At 41.2% G+C, this 15,138-nt stretch overlaps 1 protein-coding gene across 3 annotated transcripts in view; it reads left to right on the top strand.

Moving 5' to 3' along the window:
- The window catches only part of LOC145408233 (CCAAT/enhancer-binding protein gamma-like), a 44,653-nt gene extending 29,931 nt beyond the window's left edge, over window positions 1-14,722 (top strand). For all 3 annotated transcript variants that reach the window (XM_080278990.1, XM_080278991.1, XM_080278993.1), the window contains exons 2-5: window positions 11,160-11,391; window positions 11,660-11,780; window positions 12,427-12,605; window positions 13,140-14,722. In XM_080278990.1, coding sequence (XP_080135116.1) covers window positions 11,671-11,780; window positions 12,427-12,605; window positions 13,140-13,282 — 432 coding nt within the window. In that variant the 5' untranslated portion in view covers window positions 11,160-11,391; window positions 11,660-11,670 and the 3' untranslated portion in view covers window positions 13,283-14,722. The remainder of the gene's footprint in view (window positions 1-11,159; window positions 11,392-11,659; window positions 11,781-12,426; window positions 12,606-13,139) is intronic.
- Window positions 14,723-15,138: the final 416 nt, after the last annotated feature.

The following is a 15,138-nucleotide window of genomic DNA, read 5'->3' as shown; positions in this document are numbered from 1 at the left end:
CTTGCTTATCACGGGTCATTGCATCCGCGTTGTTTATCTGCTTATTACGACTGGTGTCCTCTTGAGTTGTATGTGATCACGACTGGTGTCCTCTTAAGGTGTATGTGATCCTTTGGTGATTCTCTCTCTCTCTCTCTCTCTCTCTCTCTCTCTCTCTCTCTCTCTCTCTCTCTCCATGTACCTGTTGGTCTGTCTATTTATCTACCTGTCCATCCATGTATCCCGGAAGATGTGGCCATAGACGAATTCCCTCCAGGTCATTCTGTCCTCCACCAGGCTATCTTTATTCCAACTCACCCCCCCCCCTCCTTCACTCATACAACTCCACCCCATCCTCCCATCTCTCCAGCCTCCCCCAATTCCCCTCCCTCCCAAAATGTCATCGTATTGAAAGGGTTAATTGCACATTATCTAACTCACCTCCTATTCCTCTCTAAGGGAAATATGGTAGTTTTTTTTTTTTCCTTTCATTTATATATCTGGTGGTTTTAGGGATCTAGGAAGTGTAACCAGCCTAGCCTCTCCCCCCTACACCTGGCTACACTTGACAGGGGGAAATACAATAGTGGCTGTTATCTCCCTTGTTCTTCTGTAATGATAGTTCTCGTATATCATGATTGTTTGATACCAGGAAATTCCGCGGGTGTGTGTGGATAGTTTATATGAATCTTAAAGCCTGGCCTCCCCCCACTACACGTAACAGAAGGGAAAATTAAGGACATTGGTATTTCTATGGATAGGTTTGATTGCCGTGTTAGTTTTTATACCATATATATATATATATATATATATATATATATATATATATATATATATATATATATTACGAGTGGTCGTGGGATAGTGAAGGATAGTTTCTATGAATATTGGGACAACCTAGCCTCGGTCTCCTACACTTAGCAAGGAAATTTTGGGACTGGCCGTTATTTTCCTCGTTCCATCTGTTAGTTACCTCCAATACTCGCTATGTTATTACTGTTGTCTTTATGTGTTAGTTTTGTGTGCTAATTATTTCGTAGCTTTTTTTCCTTGCTCTTTTATGCAAGTCGTGATATGTCGTGTTTATTTGGTGGTCTTGTGCTGGAGAGGGACGCCTTCACGTTGTGGCACCGATATAACCACGTGGCATCACTGCCTGGTTAAACAAGCGGCCCTCAGCTACTTCCCTGTCCCCCGCAAAAGGTGGTGGGCTGCAGGACAGATTAAGCTTGCAGTTCACCGGGTTCATGTATCAGATGAACTTGGGACCACAGCGACAACAGCAGTATTTGGATGGCTGGTGTGAGGGGGTGGGTTAATTTTTTTTTCATCATAAGGTTCTTGCCCTCGTGTGTGTTGCTTCACTTCGCTTCGCCTCACCTGCACAACAAGTATTTCTGCGCAGTGGCTTGCTCCCTTCCTCCTCTCCTTCCCATCCCCCTTCTCCCTCCCGCTCCTCCTTCCATCCCCCTTCTCCCTCGCCTCGCCTCTCCTCACCTATCCCTCTTCTTCCACTCATCCTGTACCCTCCTATTCCTCCCCATCTCCCTTTTCGTCCCTTTCTGCTGTACCCACTCCCATTCATTGCTCCCTCCTCACCCATCTTTCTTCCCAGGTCTCGCTTACCTTTTCCTTCTCACCCCCTTCATCCCCTTTCCCACTCATCTCCTCCCTATCCCTCTTTCTTCCCTCCTCCCTCTTCCCTTTCCCTTCTTCCGTCCACCTCCCCTTTCCCTCGCCTCTTCCTGTCCACCACTGTTGTCCCTTTCCCTCACCCTTCTCCCTCTCCCTCCCTCTCCTCTCGTCACTTCTTCTTTCCCCACTTCTCTCCCTCTCCTCCTCTCCTCTCCTCTCCTCTCCCTCTCTTCCTTCTTCCCCCGGCAGAGTGCAGTGAAGCATGTCGGAGTTGCTTTCATGGATAAGACTAAATTTGAACTTTTCCTTCTTTTTATAGTGTCTGGTTTATCTGCTTTCCATTAACCCTTTCAGTTCAGTGGAGGACAAACTTAATAAATTCACTGGACGGTAGTAAATATGAGCTTGGCGTGGTCTTGAAGGGGGTAGTGGAAATCGCCTCAATATTAAATCTGTGGGAAGTCTTTTACCCCGAAAAAAAACAAATATTCTCACCCTAGCAAGACCAGAATAAGACATCGTGCTTGTGGGCTAACTGCATTTACCTTGGGTAATAATGACTTGGAGGTTTATCATACGGTTATCTGTCTTCAGTGTGGTGACTTTTTTTTCTCCTTGCTGTAGATGCCACTGGTTTTTATGCTTGATGTTGTGGCTTCGATTTTTTATTGTTCTTAACGTGCAATTTTACTTTCGAAGAATCGCCTGTTGTATCTATATTAACTCAATACAGTTACATCCTTTTTTTTCTCTCTCTCCTTTCCCTCTTACTCTTCTTGCTGCTCCAAAAAGAGTTCATGTGCCCTAAGAGGAGAGCGATGGCACTGAAGGTTCAACTGCATTTTCCTTGGGTTATAATCTGAATGGTTATCACATTAATTGCGTGTGAGAATTAGAAGTGGCGTGACTCAAGTGTTGCTTCGTATCATGAAACTCTATCGCCTTGCCCTTCACCTGTCACTTGAGGCTTTTTTTTTATTTATTTATATTTTTTTTTTTATTGCGACAGGTTTCTTGGGAAATGTTTGGGTACGTTTGCGGTTGGCTTTTTCCTTACGTCATCATGAAACCTTGTCAGAACCCAGATGTTGTTGTTAAGCTAATCGGTAATTGGTTTTGCATGATCGTTAGATGTAGCGAAGAGGTTCAGGGGTAATATGCAGAATTACTCTAGTCGCTTTGTTTTCATCTGAGGTAACTGGGCCATTTCCGCACAAGCACTAAGCCATGTATAAAATCAGTGAGTTTTGAGGTAGGAATTAGTCTCACCCTACATGTCAGGTACGAAGTCGTGGTTGTATAAAATTTGATAAGTCTTATATGGTTGGAGTGAGTTTCCTTGCTTACAATCAACCCTCCATTCTGGCTATGCTTGGCCATCAACTAAACTGAAAGGCGTGAGAGAGAGAGAGAGAGAGAGAGAGAGAGAGAGAGAGAGAGAATTACTCTGGCTATCTCCAGACGATTTTATTGAAGTTTGGAGAGCAGCTCAATAGTGAAGAGGTTAATGAAGGCTATATTAAACCCCTTCGGTTCGAAAAGTCTCCTAAGCTAAATAAAATCGTCTGGAAATACAGGTAAAAATATTATAATTAAACAGTGTGATCCGATTACAGTGGCTATTGACTTCTTGTACTGATTGTCTTAAAGGAGATAGTTTGTAATTCCTCCACTACGGGTGTTGGTTTCTGGAGTGAAAAGAATCGGTTGGTGGAAGCGACAGTAAACAAGATCTATAAGTGAGGGTAAAAGTGAAGTCAAAGAGCATTAGGAGTTGGTAGGAGAGCGACAGGATGCAGACGGTGAGACGGGAGATAGTGGTCTGGGGATGTTAGGAGGGGTGTAGGATAGACACAGGATGCAGCCAGTGAGACAGAAAGATGGTGGCAGCAGACAGTGGTATGGTGTAGGTATGGTTATTACACACACACACACACACACACACACACACACACACACACACACACACACACACACAGCATCAATGGCATTCAGTGGAGCTCGAAGCCAACATCCCACGGCGTCCCCCAAATTTTCCAGTACCCAGGATCCAAACATAGTCATTGCCAGAGTACAGTTGTGAGTACCAGAAATAGTGAACCTGTCTGTGCCCATTCAGTTAAGTGTTGGGCTGCTTTTGACTGGCGAGATACAGCAGGGCAGCAAGGGTAAGAATGGAGTAAAGGGTAAAAGAGAGGGGAGGGTAGGATAGATATGACAGACGGTGAAACGGAAAGCAATGGTATAGCGTATGTTGAGGGTGCGTAAGGCTGAGTACTTTGTTGAGGATAGGTTATTTTTGAATGTCCACATCTCAAACTCACTGGCAGTTAGTAGGTGGGGCTCTGACAACCACAAGAGTGCAGCTATTCCCCCTCGTACACCAACAGTCGAGCTGAGACGTTCTGTTTCGTATCCTCGCAGCTGTACCAAGTAAGAGAGAGAGAGGGTGCAGCTGCTTCTCCCTCGCATTCACCAGCAGTCGAGCTAAGACGGTCTTATTCATGTCCTTGCTTAGAGAGGGCGTGTGGCAACTTTCCCTCGCTCACACCGCCGTCGACCACACCCCAGAAACGTGCTCGCCAGAAATATTAGCCTTATCTCACTTGTGTATTGTCTCCAGGGCTCAAGATGCTACAGGAGGCTTCGTCGCACCTCATCCTGAGCGGTTTATTTTCCATTTTGCACCATATTTTCTCGTTAGTATATCCATAAGTGATTTATTTTCCATTTTACTCCTTATTTTCTCTAGTGTTTATCTTCGATTTCCTTTCCATTTTCACCTTGTTTTCTCGTTTGTCATGTGTATCTTTGTACGCGATTTTTTTTTTTTCACATTGCACCTTATTTTCTCTTATGTGCTTCTTCCTAAGCGATTTATTTTCCATTTTTCACCTTTTTTTCTCGTTTGTTATGTGTGTCTTCCAGAGCGATTTATTTTTCCCTTTTTACGTTATTTTGTCTGTTTTGCATATCTGCTTAACATGGACACATTTTGCATAATAAGCATGCGGGGGGATATTGATTTTTGCAGAATAAATAGCCGAGGAAAAGGCATTACGGAGTCCCTAGAGCCACATGAAATACTACGCAGGGTACAATAACATCACGGCCGATGGTAATGAGCCACGGCCCTCCCCTGCAAGGACACAAGGACATGGACATCTGTGTTATCGTTACTGCACCGACATAAGTGGACCTTGCCACTAACTACGAGTATTTTCAGTCTGCACTATATTCACTCTAACTGGCCTAACTTTGCAATCTCTTCATGCTGAATGTATTTGGTTATTATTATTATTTGTAGTAAGGGTAGTACTTTGTCGTCGTCGTTATGATTATGAAATGGTTGATGATGATTTTTATTATTATTATTATTATTCATAAGAAGATCTGGATAGTAGTGGTATAATATTGACGTTTACAATTCAGCATCTTACTCTTGAGGCATGGCAAGAGAGAGTAGTGTTTGGAGTATATGTATTTCGCAGTTGCTTAATTTATCGAGGCTGTCTGGAGTGTCTGCAGGAGATCTGTGTGTCAAGGTTGATTCGGTCCAGCTCTCTCCTTGCCTCTTGCTTTGCTTGGAGCCGTGACGGAGGTGTTATTTTGTAGGGATGGCAGCCTTATAACATCAGAGCTTTCTTCGTTGTTTCCAGTGTACAAAAAGAAACTGTTTGCGATGTTCGTAACACATCTTCCCCTGCTATTTAATTTACATACGATACCCTTGTCTCGTACGTTACAGCAAACTAGGCCAATATCTAAAAACTTATACGTAACATGAAATACCAAGGCTTAAGAAGGATAAGTTGGCAAGATGATGATGCTTCAAATCCTCCAGTGACACTTCAGTGATGATCCTGTTTAAATTCTCAGTCTTTAGTAGTAAGGCCGCAGTCATTACTTTCTACTGAACAAAGCAGAGAAGTGCGTAGGGCAAAATAAATAAGTAGGTGTCGGAAAAAATAAAAAGTGACAAGAAACAACGCCCATTACTGTATTCCTGTAGTGTTACTGATATAATGTAGTCAGTATTCCCAATAAATTTAGCCACTCAGAAGTTTACGATGTGTGTGTGTGTGTGTGTGTGCAGATAAATAAATAGATGGATGGACACTGTTATCAATTAAGCAGTCTATATGTGTTCCCGAAAAAAAGGAACTTAATATTGCTGATACCTAGGCCCCTCTCTATACTGCTGATTAATTGGCCCCAGTGAACTGATATCACTTATGATGAGGCCAGTGATAAGCCAGGCTGCGTGTATCTCACCCTGCGAAGCCTGCCAAGCCTCCGTGGCGCCACCAGTTCTGTTTTTGCGATTACTTTCCGTCTGCGGTGCGATTTTGTAGAGGAGAGGAGGAGATTAATTGCCTTTTAATGAGGAAGAATGACATTTTGAAGAATTAACTTTAATGAAGATGACGGAGAAGAATTCCCTTTTGAAGAAGAAGTAGCTTTAATGAAAACGAAGAATTACCTTTTGAAGAAGCAGATGAATTACCTAAAAATTATTAAGAAATACTGTACGGTACCTTGCAATCTTCCAGCGCCTTCAACTTGCTCCTGTTTCATGAATTTGGAAAAATAGGTTGAGTAATTGCGTTTCCTTAATGGTTATTGCAGTTTCATTGCACTTATTTTTTGTGATTTTTCGTCAACGGTGCAGCAGTGGAATAATTTGCTTGCTTCATCCAGCGCCATCTCACGTTATTGAGTGCTCTTGTTGTTTGTGATACTAATGTTATTACCTAGTTTCAGCTGTTGCTGCTACAGTTGTTCCTAACCCCTCTCCTCCTCTTCCCCAATTTTCTGTTCTTTTTTTTTTTTTTTTTTTTTTTTTTCCCCACCTTAAATGCTGTTGGTGCATTGGGGTACCTTAGTCAGAATTGCACCAGATTTTGTTCAGGTGACTCCTAGCAGACGTCAGCCCCAGCTTCCAAAACTATAATCATCCCGACCCCTTTACCCCCAACCGTTGGTGTGATGAGATACGGTCAAGAAAGCAAGTAAAAACACGATAAAGGGAGACCTAATGAGCAGCTTGCCTAATGAAAAGCGGCCCTCCCCCTCCCCCTACATAAACACTCGCCATTCAAGTCCCTAGAATCCTGACTCCGCATCATGGGCACAACGCTTCCTATTACCTGTCAGATAGGTACCCGGTATTTATTTATTTTATTTCATCGAATACCTGCTGTTAGCATTGTGGGTGTGGCAGAACAGTATTTGTGTCGCCTGCATTAACGTCTTGGCTGGCCGTCAGACTCTCAGCTGTAGAAAATAGCTGGCTGGCCCCAAAACGTGAACAGAGAGCCTAGCAACAGGCGGGCTGGCGCGCGGGCAGAGGAGCAGGGTTGCCAGTGTAGCGGCGTCTTTTTTCGCTAGGTCAAGGAACATTCCCCTCCCTTTGGCGACTGTTGTCTTACGTTTGCACTCCGTTTACACTGGACGAACTTCAGTACAGTATTAAGTTGTGGTTGCATGAAATTCGATGAGTTTAAGTTTTGAGGTAGGAATGAGTCTCCGTGGTTACTGGTCAAATCGACTATCCAGTACTTACTACACTCAGCCAGCAGCTGAGCTAAATGAGGTTAGGAATCCTCGTTAGGTTAGATAGTGTAGGCATCTTCATTAGGTTAGAATAGATACAGTATAGCTGTAAGGATTTGTGTAATATTCTGGAAGTCTTTACAGAGGTGGCCGTCTTGGGCATATATATACACACACACACACCGAAAGTTGTTCACGATTTCGACAAAAGTTATATTCATGAGAGTATATTCCCTTCACAAGATTACGTAACATTGGTACCCTATTCTTCCTACCACTCGAGGTTAAACAGAATCTAGTTTTGCAGATCTTCCCGAACCTGAATAAAATACGAGTAGTCCATGGGGAACGTCATCGCAGTAAAGGGGTATACCTCTACCTGAAAGTTCTATCATGATATGGCGGTTCTGACAAGGCGTAAGTGGTAATTTGAACATTTGGCGACAACCTTCAGCGTCTAGCGAGAAGAAAGCATGGCCAAATTTGAACATGTTTATTCCAGTTTATATGAATATCGTTGAGATTTCAGCAACTATTAACCATTTTATCGCCATTGCAGTGATATTGTGTGGGATTAAGAATTACTGCACGTGAATATTTCCCAGACTTTCTATTAATGTAGCGGCTTGTCCGCCTGAGAGCAAGTTTAGCACTTGAATGTGGCAACTCTGCGACGGAGGGAAGAGAGCGTTCCTTCCCCCACCGCGGTTCTAACTAGGTGGTATTTTTTGTGGCTTCGCAAGGTATAGTTGACCTTGACTGACGGAATAATATATAGGACCATCCCTTACAATACTATCGTGTATCATCAGTCATGCGTAAGGATGACTTACGATTTGTATGTTAGTTTTACGTAAAGGCTTGGCTACTTCCACACCTTGAATAGTATGTCGTGGTTGCTGGAAAGTATGTTATCCATAGTTATGATGTGGGAACGATCCACCTTGGTTACCATAGCCGGTATGTTTTTGTCGGACAACTGGGCCCCTTACAGCTTGATTAGGTTGTGGTTACATGAACTTGAGCTTTGTCATGAGGTAGGAGGAATCTCCTTGGTTACTATGAAAATTCACCCTTCCGTATGACTACACATGACCACAACTGAAGCGGGTCAAAACAGATTGGTAAAATAGACGCTTCAGTTCGACTGCATTTGGCCATCATCTGAACTGAAAGGAGTTTTGAGATGCACCAGGTATACTTAACAGGTATCCTCTGTAAACCAGACATCATCAGTTAACTCTTGTCGTCAGGCAGTCACAAGGGGGTTGTTGGTTTTACAAATCTACTGTATGTTCCGGGACAAAATATGTTCTCAGCAGTTGATTAAAGGAGGTAGTACATGTACGATAAACAGTACGTGACTCAGATTATGACTTCGAACGGAACGTAAATTTATGGCACAGTAGCACAGAAATATATTTCGAAGACAGTGGGCCACTGGAATATAAAATATAAAATTCGGCTTCAGATACCACCCCGTTCACAGAGGAACACATTGTGCGGGAGGGTTGGTACGCTTGAGTTCTCTATGACCTGTGGGATTATTCATTTAGGGTCTTAGCCAATTTCTACGACAAACATCTCGGTAGTAGTAAAGTTACTCTGTTTTGTATTTTTCACTTGAGAGTCACCTTAGTTTGGTTGTGACGTATTTGACATCTGTATGGGTAAGATAACGTAATACAAGCAATCTGACTTTGGCTAAAAATCTTCGTGAATACATTCCCTTCAGCGTCATGGCTTGGATCCCTCGTGGGGGTGTGTTGATCGCTTTAAAGCATAGCGTTCTGTTTAGCTTGCTTGATCTGTTTTAAATATATCAGTTTTATTTACCAACAGTACATGTGACTGAGTGTGAGGTACATTGCATTCACTGGTTGAATCCGAATTTGCGTAATTACAGAATTCCAAATGACAACAAAGCAACTCTTCTGTCAAATGTTTTGTTTATTAACACAGTGGAGGATCTGTGCCTTGTCATATATTAACATTTTTTAGAGGTTTCGTAGGCTCATATTTGTAGACGTCCAGCCCTTGGAGTCAGTAATTACTGTGGCTCTCACATTAATACTATTTATTACGTACCGTTAATATTGATTTTTAACGATTTTCAACATGTAGCACTTCAGCAAGGGGATATGTTTGTTGTTTGCTTTTTAAGGGAATTGTGTGTGTGTGTGTTTCCTTTATGCTTACGTATGCATCAGCCTGTTTTTACTTTTGTACTCATTTGTAACTGATAAAATAAATTTTATTCATCTTTTTTTTTTTCGACTACAGTAGTGATAATCCCATCAAACTGAGCGTCATTCTTACTACTATTTATTGTCAGAAGATACTGTTCCACTGGGGGGTTAGATGTATCCCTCAACAAGAGATAAGTGATAACACTGTAGCCTTCAGTACGAGTTTAATAAAATCATCTGGTAACAACAAGAATAAAGTTGACCAAAAGATAGATGTCACAATATTGTTGGAGTTAATACTATAAGGCCAAGGAAGTGGAATCATGAACGAGTTGTAAAAAAAAAAAGGGGGGGGGGGCCTCTCGGACGTGGAGGCGGCCAGGCGAGTGAGCAGCTGGCGGGCAGGGCGGTACATACGTGACACCAGTCCTGTTACACCAACTGTCGCACATAAACACGTCTTTTTCCCGCTTGGGGCTGCTTGCTGTGTTGTACGACGTAATAGTTGAGAAGAAAACTAGTGTGAACTCAGGTAAATCGTTTAAGAGGATGTTTTCTGCATATGGTTTTCTGGGTAGCGTAGGAACCTTCGGAGCACTCTTCGTTATTAATTTTGAATGTTACGTCTTAACGTTATCTTGGATGTCATATCGTTAACGAAATACTGTAGTTTGTATCAGTAACAATGAATATGCCATATTGACGATACCGGTACATGCTTGTGGATAAAGGAACGCTGTATATTGGTGAAGGTCACATAAAGCGATATTTATTATTGCTTTGCATGCGATAGGATTGATATGGCTCTCTAGTGAATCGTCATGTAGAAGATCATTGTGCGCTGAGATTTTAGTATTACCAGTGAATATAAGTGACGCAATACAAGGCTTGAGTGTTGCGTCATTGTCAGTAGCTGCGGCACGACAAGTGCGAGTTGCAATCGATGCACGTCGGCCGTATTCTAACGCATTGAAGTCTTCGTAGCACCTTTGCGATTTATTTTGCGACTTACACCCAAGCATCCCTGTGTTTGTAAATATCTTTTTAATATTAATACAAGTTCCAACAGTATATTAGAAGAGGTTATTGAGCCGTACTCTGCAGAATAATTCGCCAAGGAAGAGATGTTATGAAATCACTAAAGCCAGTGACTGCAAGATCTGTGCCTGTTTTACTACGTGTCATACTCTTGAAAGTACTGTATCACACAGGCTGAAATGTGTTGTACTTTACTTCTGAATATGAAAAAAAAAAAAAAAAAAAAAACGGTAACTAAGCCCCCAGCCAGACAATTCTGTTGGGCTTTTTTTTTTTTTTTTTAACCAATGGTTAAAAATGGGAAAAACGCATTCAGAACGTTAAGAATGAAATCTTGCTGTCAGGCAATGTTTCGCGGCTTAGGTGTGGCTTCCCGTTTCTAAATGGTTAAATGGCAAGTAAAATATTGTCAAACCTTTAGCCAGAAAATATACTGGGTGTTTTGATTTTTTTTTTTTTTTTTTTTTTTTTTTTTTTTTTTTTAAATATAAATAGGTGGTGCAGTTGTTAAAATGTGTTGGTTGGAGCGACTGCCTAGCCATGCATCCAAATTTTTTCGTGTTCTTTGGTGGGGATCAAACCCCAGGCTCTCTGATGACTGTCATACAACTTACTAATATGCCATGACTGTCTCTAGATAGTCTGGGCTTTTATTCCAGGCACAGTACAGGTTTCTTTTTTCTACAGGTTTCTTTCTTGATATTGATGATGTATAGCATTTTCCTTGGCACATTATTCTTAATTTGGTTTTGTCTGTTGCAGGTTAAACAAGTGAGAGAGGTTCGTGCTTTGGGGGGGGACAGTCCCTGGTGGTTGAATTCACAGATCCTCCTGGCAGTCCACCCAGCTGCCATCCATCCTCAGACACCTGCACCACCCTCACCTCCACTTCATTTAGCGAAGAAATCAGTTTGGAAGTTTCTGGATCTCAACCTTCACTGCATTGAAGCATTAACTTGGCAATCAGGCTTCTAGAAAAGCATTAATTAAGCAAGTAAGATGAGATCTATACTGTTCTGTAGATAAGATTCTCTCTCTCTCTCTCCTTCATTTGCTTTTTTCAGTTACATGAGACTGATGCTAATGTAAAAGAATATGTTGGCAGTTATTGTGTCTGTAAAAGGCATAAGCCATAAACCAGTGTACTGTAATGTGATTTTTCTGTATATGTACCTAAAGAAAGGATGTATATTAAAATGAAATGATTGTGGAACTAAAAAAATCATGCCTGCTATGACTAGTACCTTATTTTATTTTTCCAGCTGGAGTTGTAATGGCCCCAAAGATGGAAGGTGTGAGCAGTGAAAGTGGAGAAGATTCTTCTAATGGTCCCACCACCACCTCTCGCCGTAGCATATGCAAGAGCACAGAGGAGTACCGAAAGTGAGTTCAACCTTGTAGCTACAGTGAATTGCTGTAGCATATATAATGGCTTATTAATTCTGTGTATATACAGACTCATACACCACAGACACATACAGACTGTAACACACACACAAAGTCATTGCAACACTGACTTTCACTTGCATCACTCTTCCTACAGGCACCCTTTCCCCATTCATGTTTCATGAGAACAGAAATGGGTTAATTCTGGTTATCACTTTCCCTCTCTGAGAAGGTTCAGTCCTGCATTGGGCCTGTTATGGACGAATACAGATACAGATGGTCAATAAAATAGGCATGAGATAGGTTACCGTACTTTACATTTAAAAACCATGGACCATGCCAGCATATACAGGTTTTTCACATGATGGCAGATCTCCGTGTGAGATGATCTTGAGCCATTTTTCTTCATAAACACCTGTCCCAAAAGTCTCTATGTGTCATCCCAGAGCTTCATCACTCTGCTTCTAGGCATTCATCCCTCCACATTCATGTTTGTAACCTTTCTCAGCCATTCACCCATCCCCTTCCTCTCAGTTTGTCTAAATAAAAATGAAATCATTAGGCCAGGGGGATTAAGCATCATTGTGCTGAGGGACTGAGGTGATGACTGCTTGTATAAAGTCTTCCTCCCTCCCCCTTGCAGACGGCGAGAACGCAATAACCAGGCTGTTAAGAAGTCTAGGGAGAAGACAAAGTTGAAGACACAGCAGATGATGGACAGGGTCACTCAGCTGCGCTCTGAGAATGATGAACTGGAGAAGAATATTGAGACCCTGACGAAAGAGTTACATCTCCTCAAGGAACTCTTTATGTCTCATGCAGGTAAGCTGTGAAAAAATAAGTTCTTGTTTTATTTTTTCCACACATTAAACAAGTGTCATCACAACTCAGATGAAACTAACAAATACTGTACAAATTACTGGTAAATACTCCATATTCAGTGCAGGATTAAAGTATAACTTTGCTGTATCCTCTTCTTTTCCAGTGCATAATTCTACACTATTACTATGTGGCACCTTTCACACATTCTTGCTTACCAACCCTACTGATAAAGCTGGAGTTTTCAGTATGAAACTCATCGACCACTCCCTGTAATTATTATTATATATACCGGTAGGTGTATATATATATATATATATATAATTTAGTGAACATGCATGAGTGAGGCAGCTGCTTGCCCTACCATGATATATTCACTAAGGTGGAGTCAGGATTCCATGGGCTTGAATGATGGGTGATTCAAAATGTGGCTTATTTTTTAATTGGGCATCTTGACTTTTTTTTTTTTTTTCCCCCAACTGGGTGGGAAAAAAGAGAATGGAATGATGTTTTTTTTCTCTCTCTCTTTCCCTTCAGGTAGTGCTCATGGTGTGCAGGTGAATGAGGAGGAACTAACCAGGATGCTGGTTGAGGACCCAGAGGTGAATGAAGGAGTCAACCTGCTGCTGAGTTTGGCTAAGGGTCCCCCCCCAAGGCCCTCTTCCAACGGGTTCCTTTAATAAACCAATGACAACACCGCACTTATGAGGCAGCCACTGTGATGCTGCCCGGCATGTTGAGACGACACTGTTGCAGACCTTCCCACCATACCAGTCACCACCGTCCAAACAATTGTTGGACAACTTAGTAACTGTTATGATTAAGAAGTATTTCCTGTAGGGGATAGTTGTTGTGATTGGTCAAATGTCTGGTAAGAGAAGTAATGCACAGAGGTTATCCTAAAGCCATATATATTGTACCTGAAAAGAGTTTGAACTTCTATGATAGTTTAATATGTAATAGTTCTTGTGGTACCATATGGTGGCTTCAGTGATAGTCACAACTAATGAAACTTTGTTGGCTGTTTCTTCCATTATGCCAACTGCTGAATCAGCCGTTTGTTATCTTTCTTGTAATCCTCTCAGAAGCAGAAGTGCTTAAACTTTACTGCTAGCTAATCTGTTCTTGTGGAATAGGTTGAAAATTTCACATTGGTGACAGTGATCCAGATGTAGTGTGCTGTACCAAGGATTTATTTGGTATTCTGCCTTACTTATTGGTTTGAGTGTTTACTATTAATGTTATAAATAATGAGGGCTGCATTTTTAGACCTTTATTTTTTGGTTATTTCATGAATGAATTTGTTTCAAACAAAGTTTAAAATTTTATTTCAAGTAAAATCATGTCAGGACTACATCAGCTTATTTACTTCAGTTTGTCAGCCTTTGCTTTGAGTATAATGCTGTTAGCATTATCATTATTTTTTTGTATTTTTTTTTTAGACATTATGGAATGATATATGTAATTGAGAAACTGTAGGTAATTGTAATTTATGAACATTGCTTTAACCAAGAATTTTTGTTTCTGTGTAAAAACAGAATGAATTATGTAGTTATGGATCAAGATGAAGCTGCAGACTTGAACTGGATTGAAGGTGTTATCAGTACCCCCATTTATTGTGATATACTTGTTTCTGGAGTCATAACTGCAGGTGTAAGACAGTACAAAGTAGAACCTTCAGCAGGATTTTGTTAGTTTACAGTGCCCTTGTGTGTTCTTACATCGTCAGTCAAGACACTGTTTACTGGTAGCAGAAGTTAGCATTTTTCATCAGTATTGCTGCAAAGAGTTCTGACACTGATATACCATTAAAATATTTCATTTAAGCTTTTGGTAAGTGCATGTATTAGCCTGCTATGTATAAGATTTTTTTTACTTGGTTTAAGTCAGTGGTAAGGTTCTGTGAAGATGTATTATATAAAAACAACTGAAGACTAGAATTTAGTTCCATGTAATCCAGAAAAAAAAAAAAAAGAAAACAAGTGGCATATAATTTTTATACATTTTATAGAACCAAGTTGAAGGCTCCTTCCTTGTTTCCTTGTGGGAAATACTATAGGACTTTAAATTGTTTCTCTTTGAATATTGTCTACAGTACAAAATAAAGAAAACAACTTTGATTGATATCGTATTGTTGACATTTCCATTTTATTAATACAGTATCTGGTTTTCGTGGTAGGTGGTGGCATCCATTGTCCACTAACTTGATGTAGTGCTGTCTACTTCTTCCTTCACCTTTATCATTTTTTTTTGTGTCAACCCTATTCTTATTTCTCCCATCTTTCCTGACACTTTTATTGCTCTTTTTTTCCTTTTCAGGTGGCTTTGCATTGAGTTGCAAGCCCAGTGGTTTGCTGTAAGCCAGGAAACCATTTACAGCATTGGGTGGTAACCATATGACCAACTCATACGTGTTCCTTAAGTGTCAAAAAGTGGGTTGGCGGAGGATTAGTGCCTGTCCCCATAAAACGGGTAAACAACAAACTCGTGACAAATGGCCACCCCTTACAGGATCATGGTGTCTGGCTCTAGATAC

Source organism: Coenobita brevimanus, chromosome 76 (genome assembly GCF_032717465.1).
Source record: "Coenobita brevimanus isolate Jiangsu-jjx chromosome 76, ASM3271746v2, whole genome shotgun sequence".
NCBI classification, from domain to species: domain Eukaryota; kingdom Metazoa; phylum Arthropoda; class Malacostraca; order Decapoda; family Coenobitidae; genus Coenobita; species Coenobita brevimanus.
The sequence above is the reverse complement of the archived record's forward strand: the minus strand, read 5'-3'. Positions and strand labels throughout refer to the sequence as shown.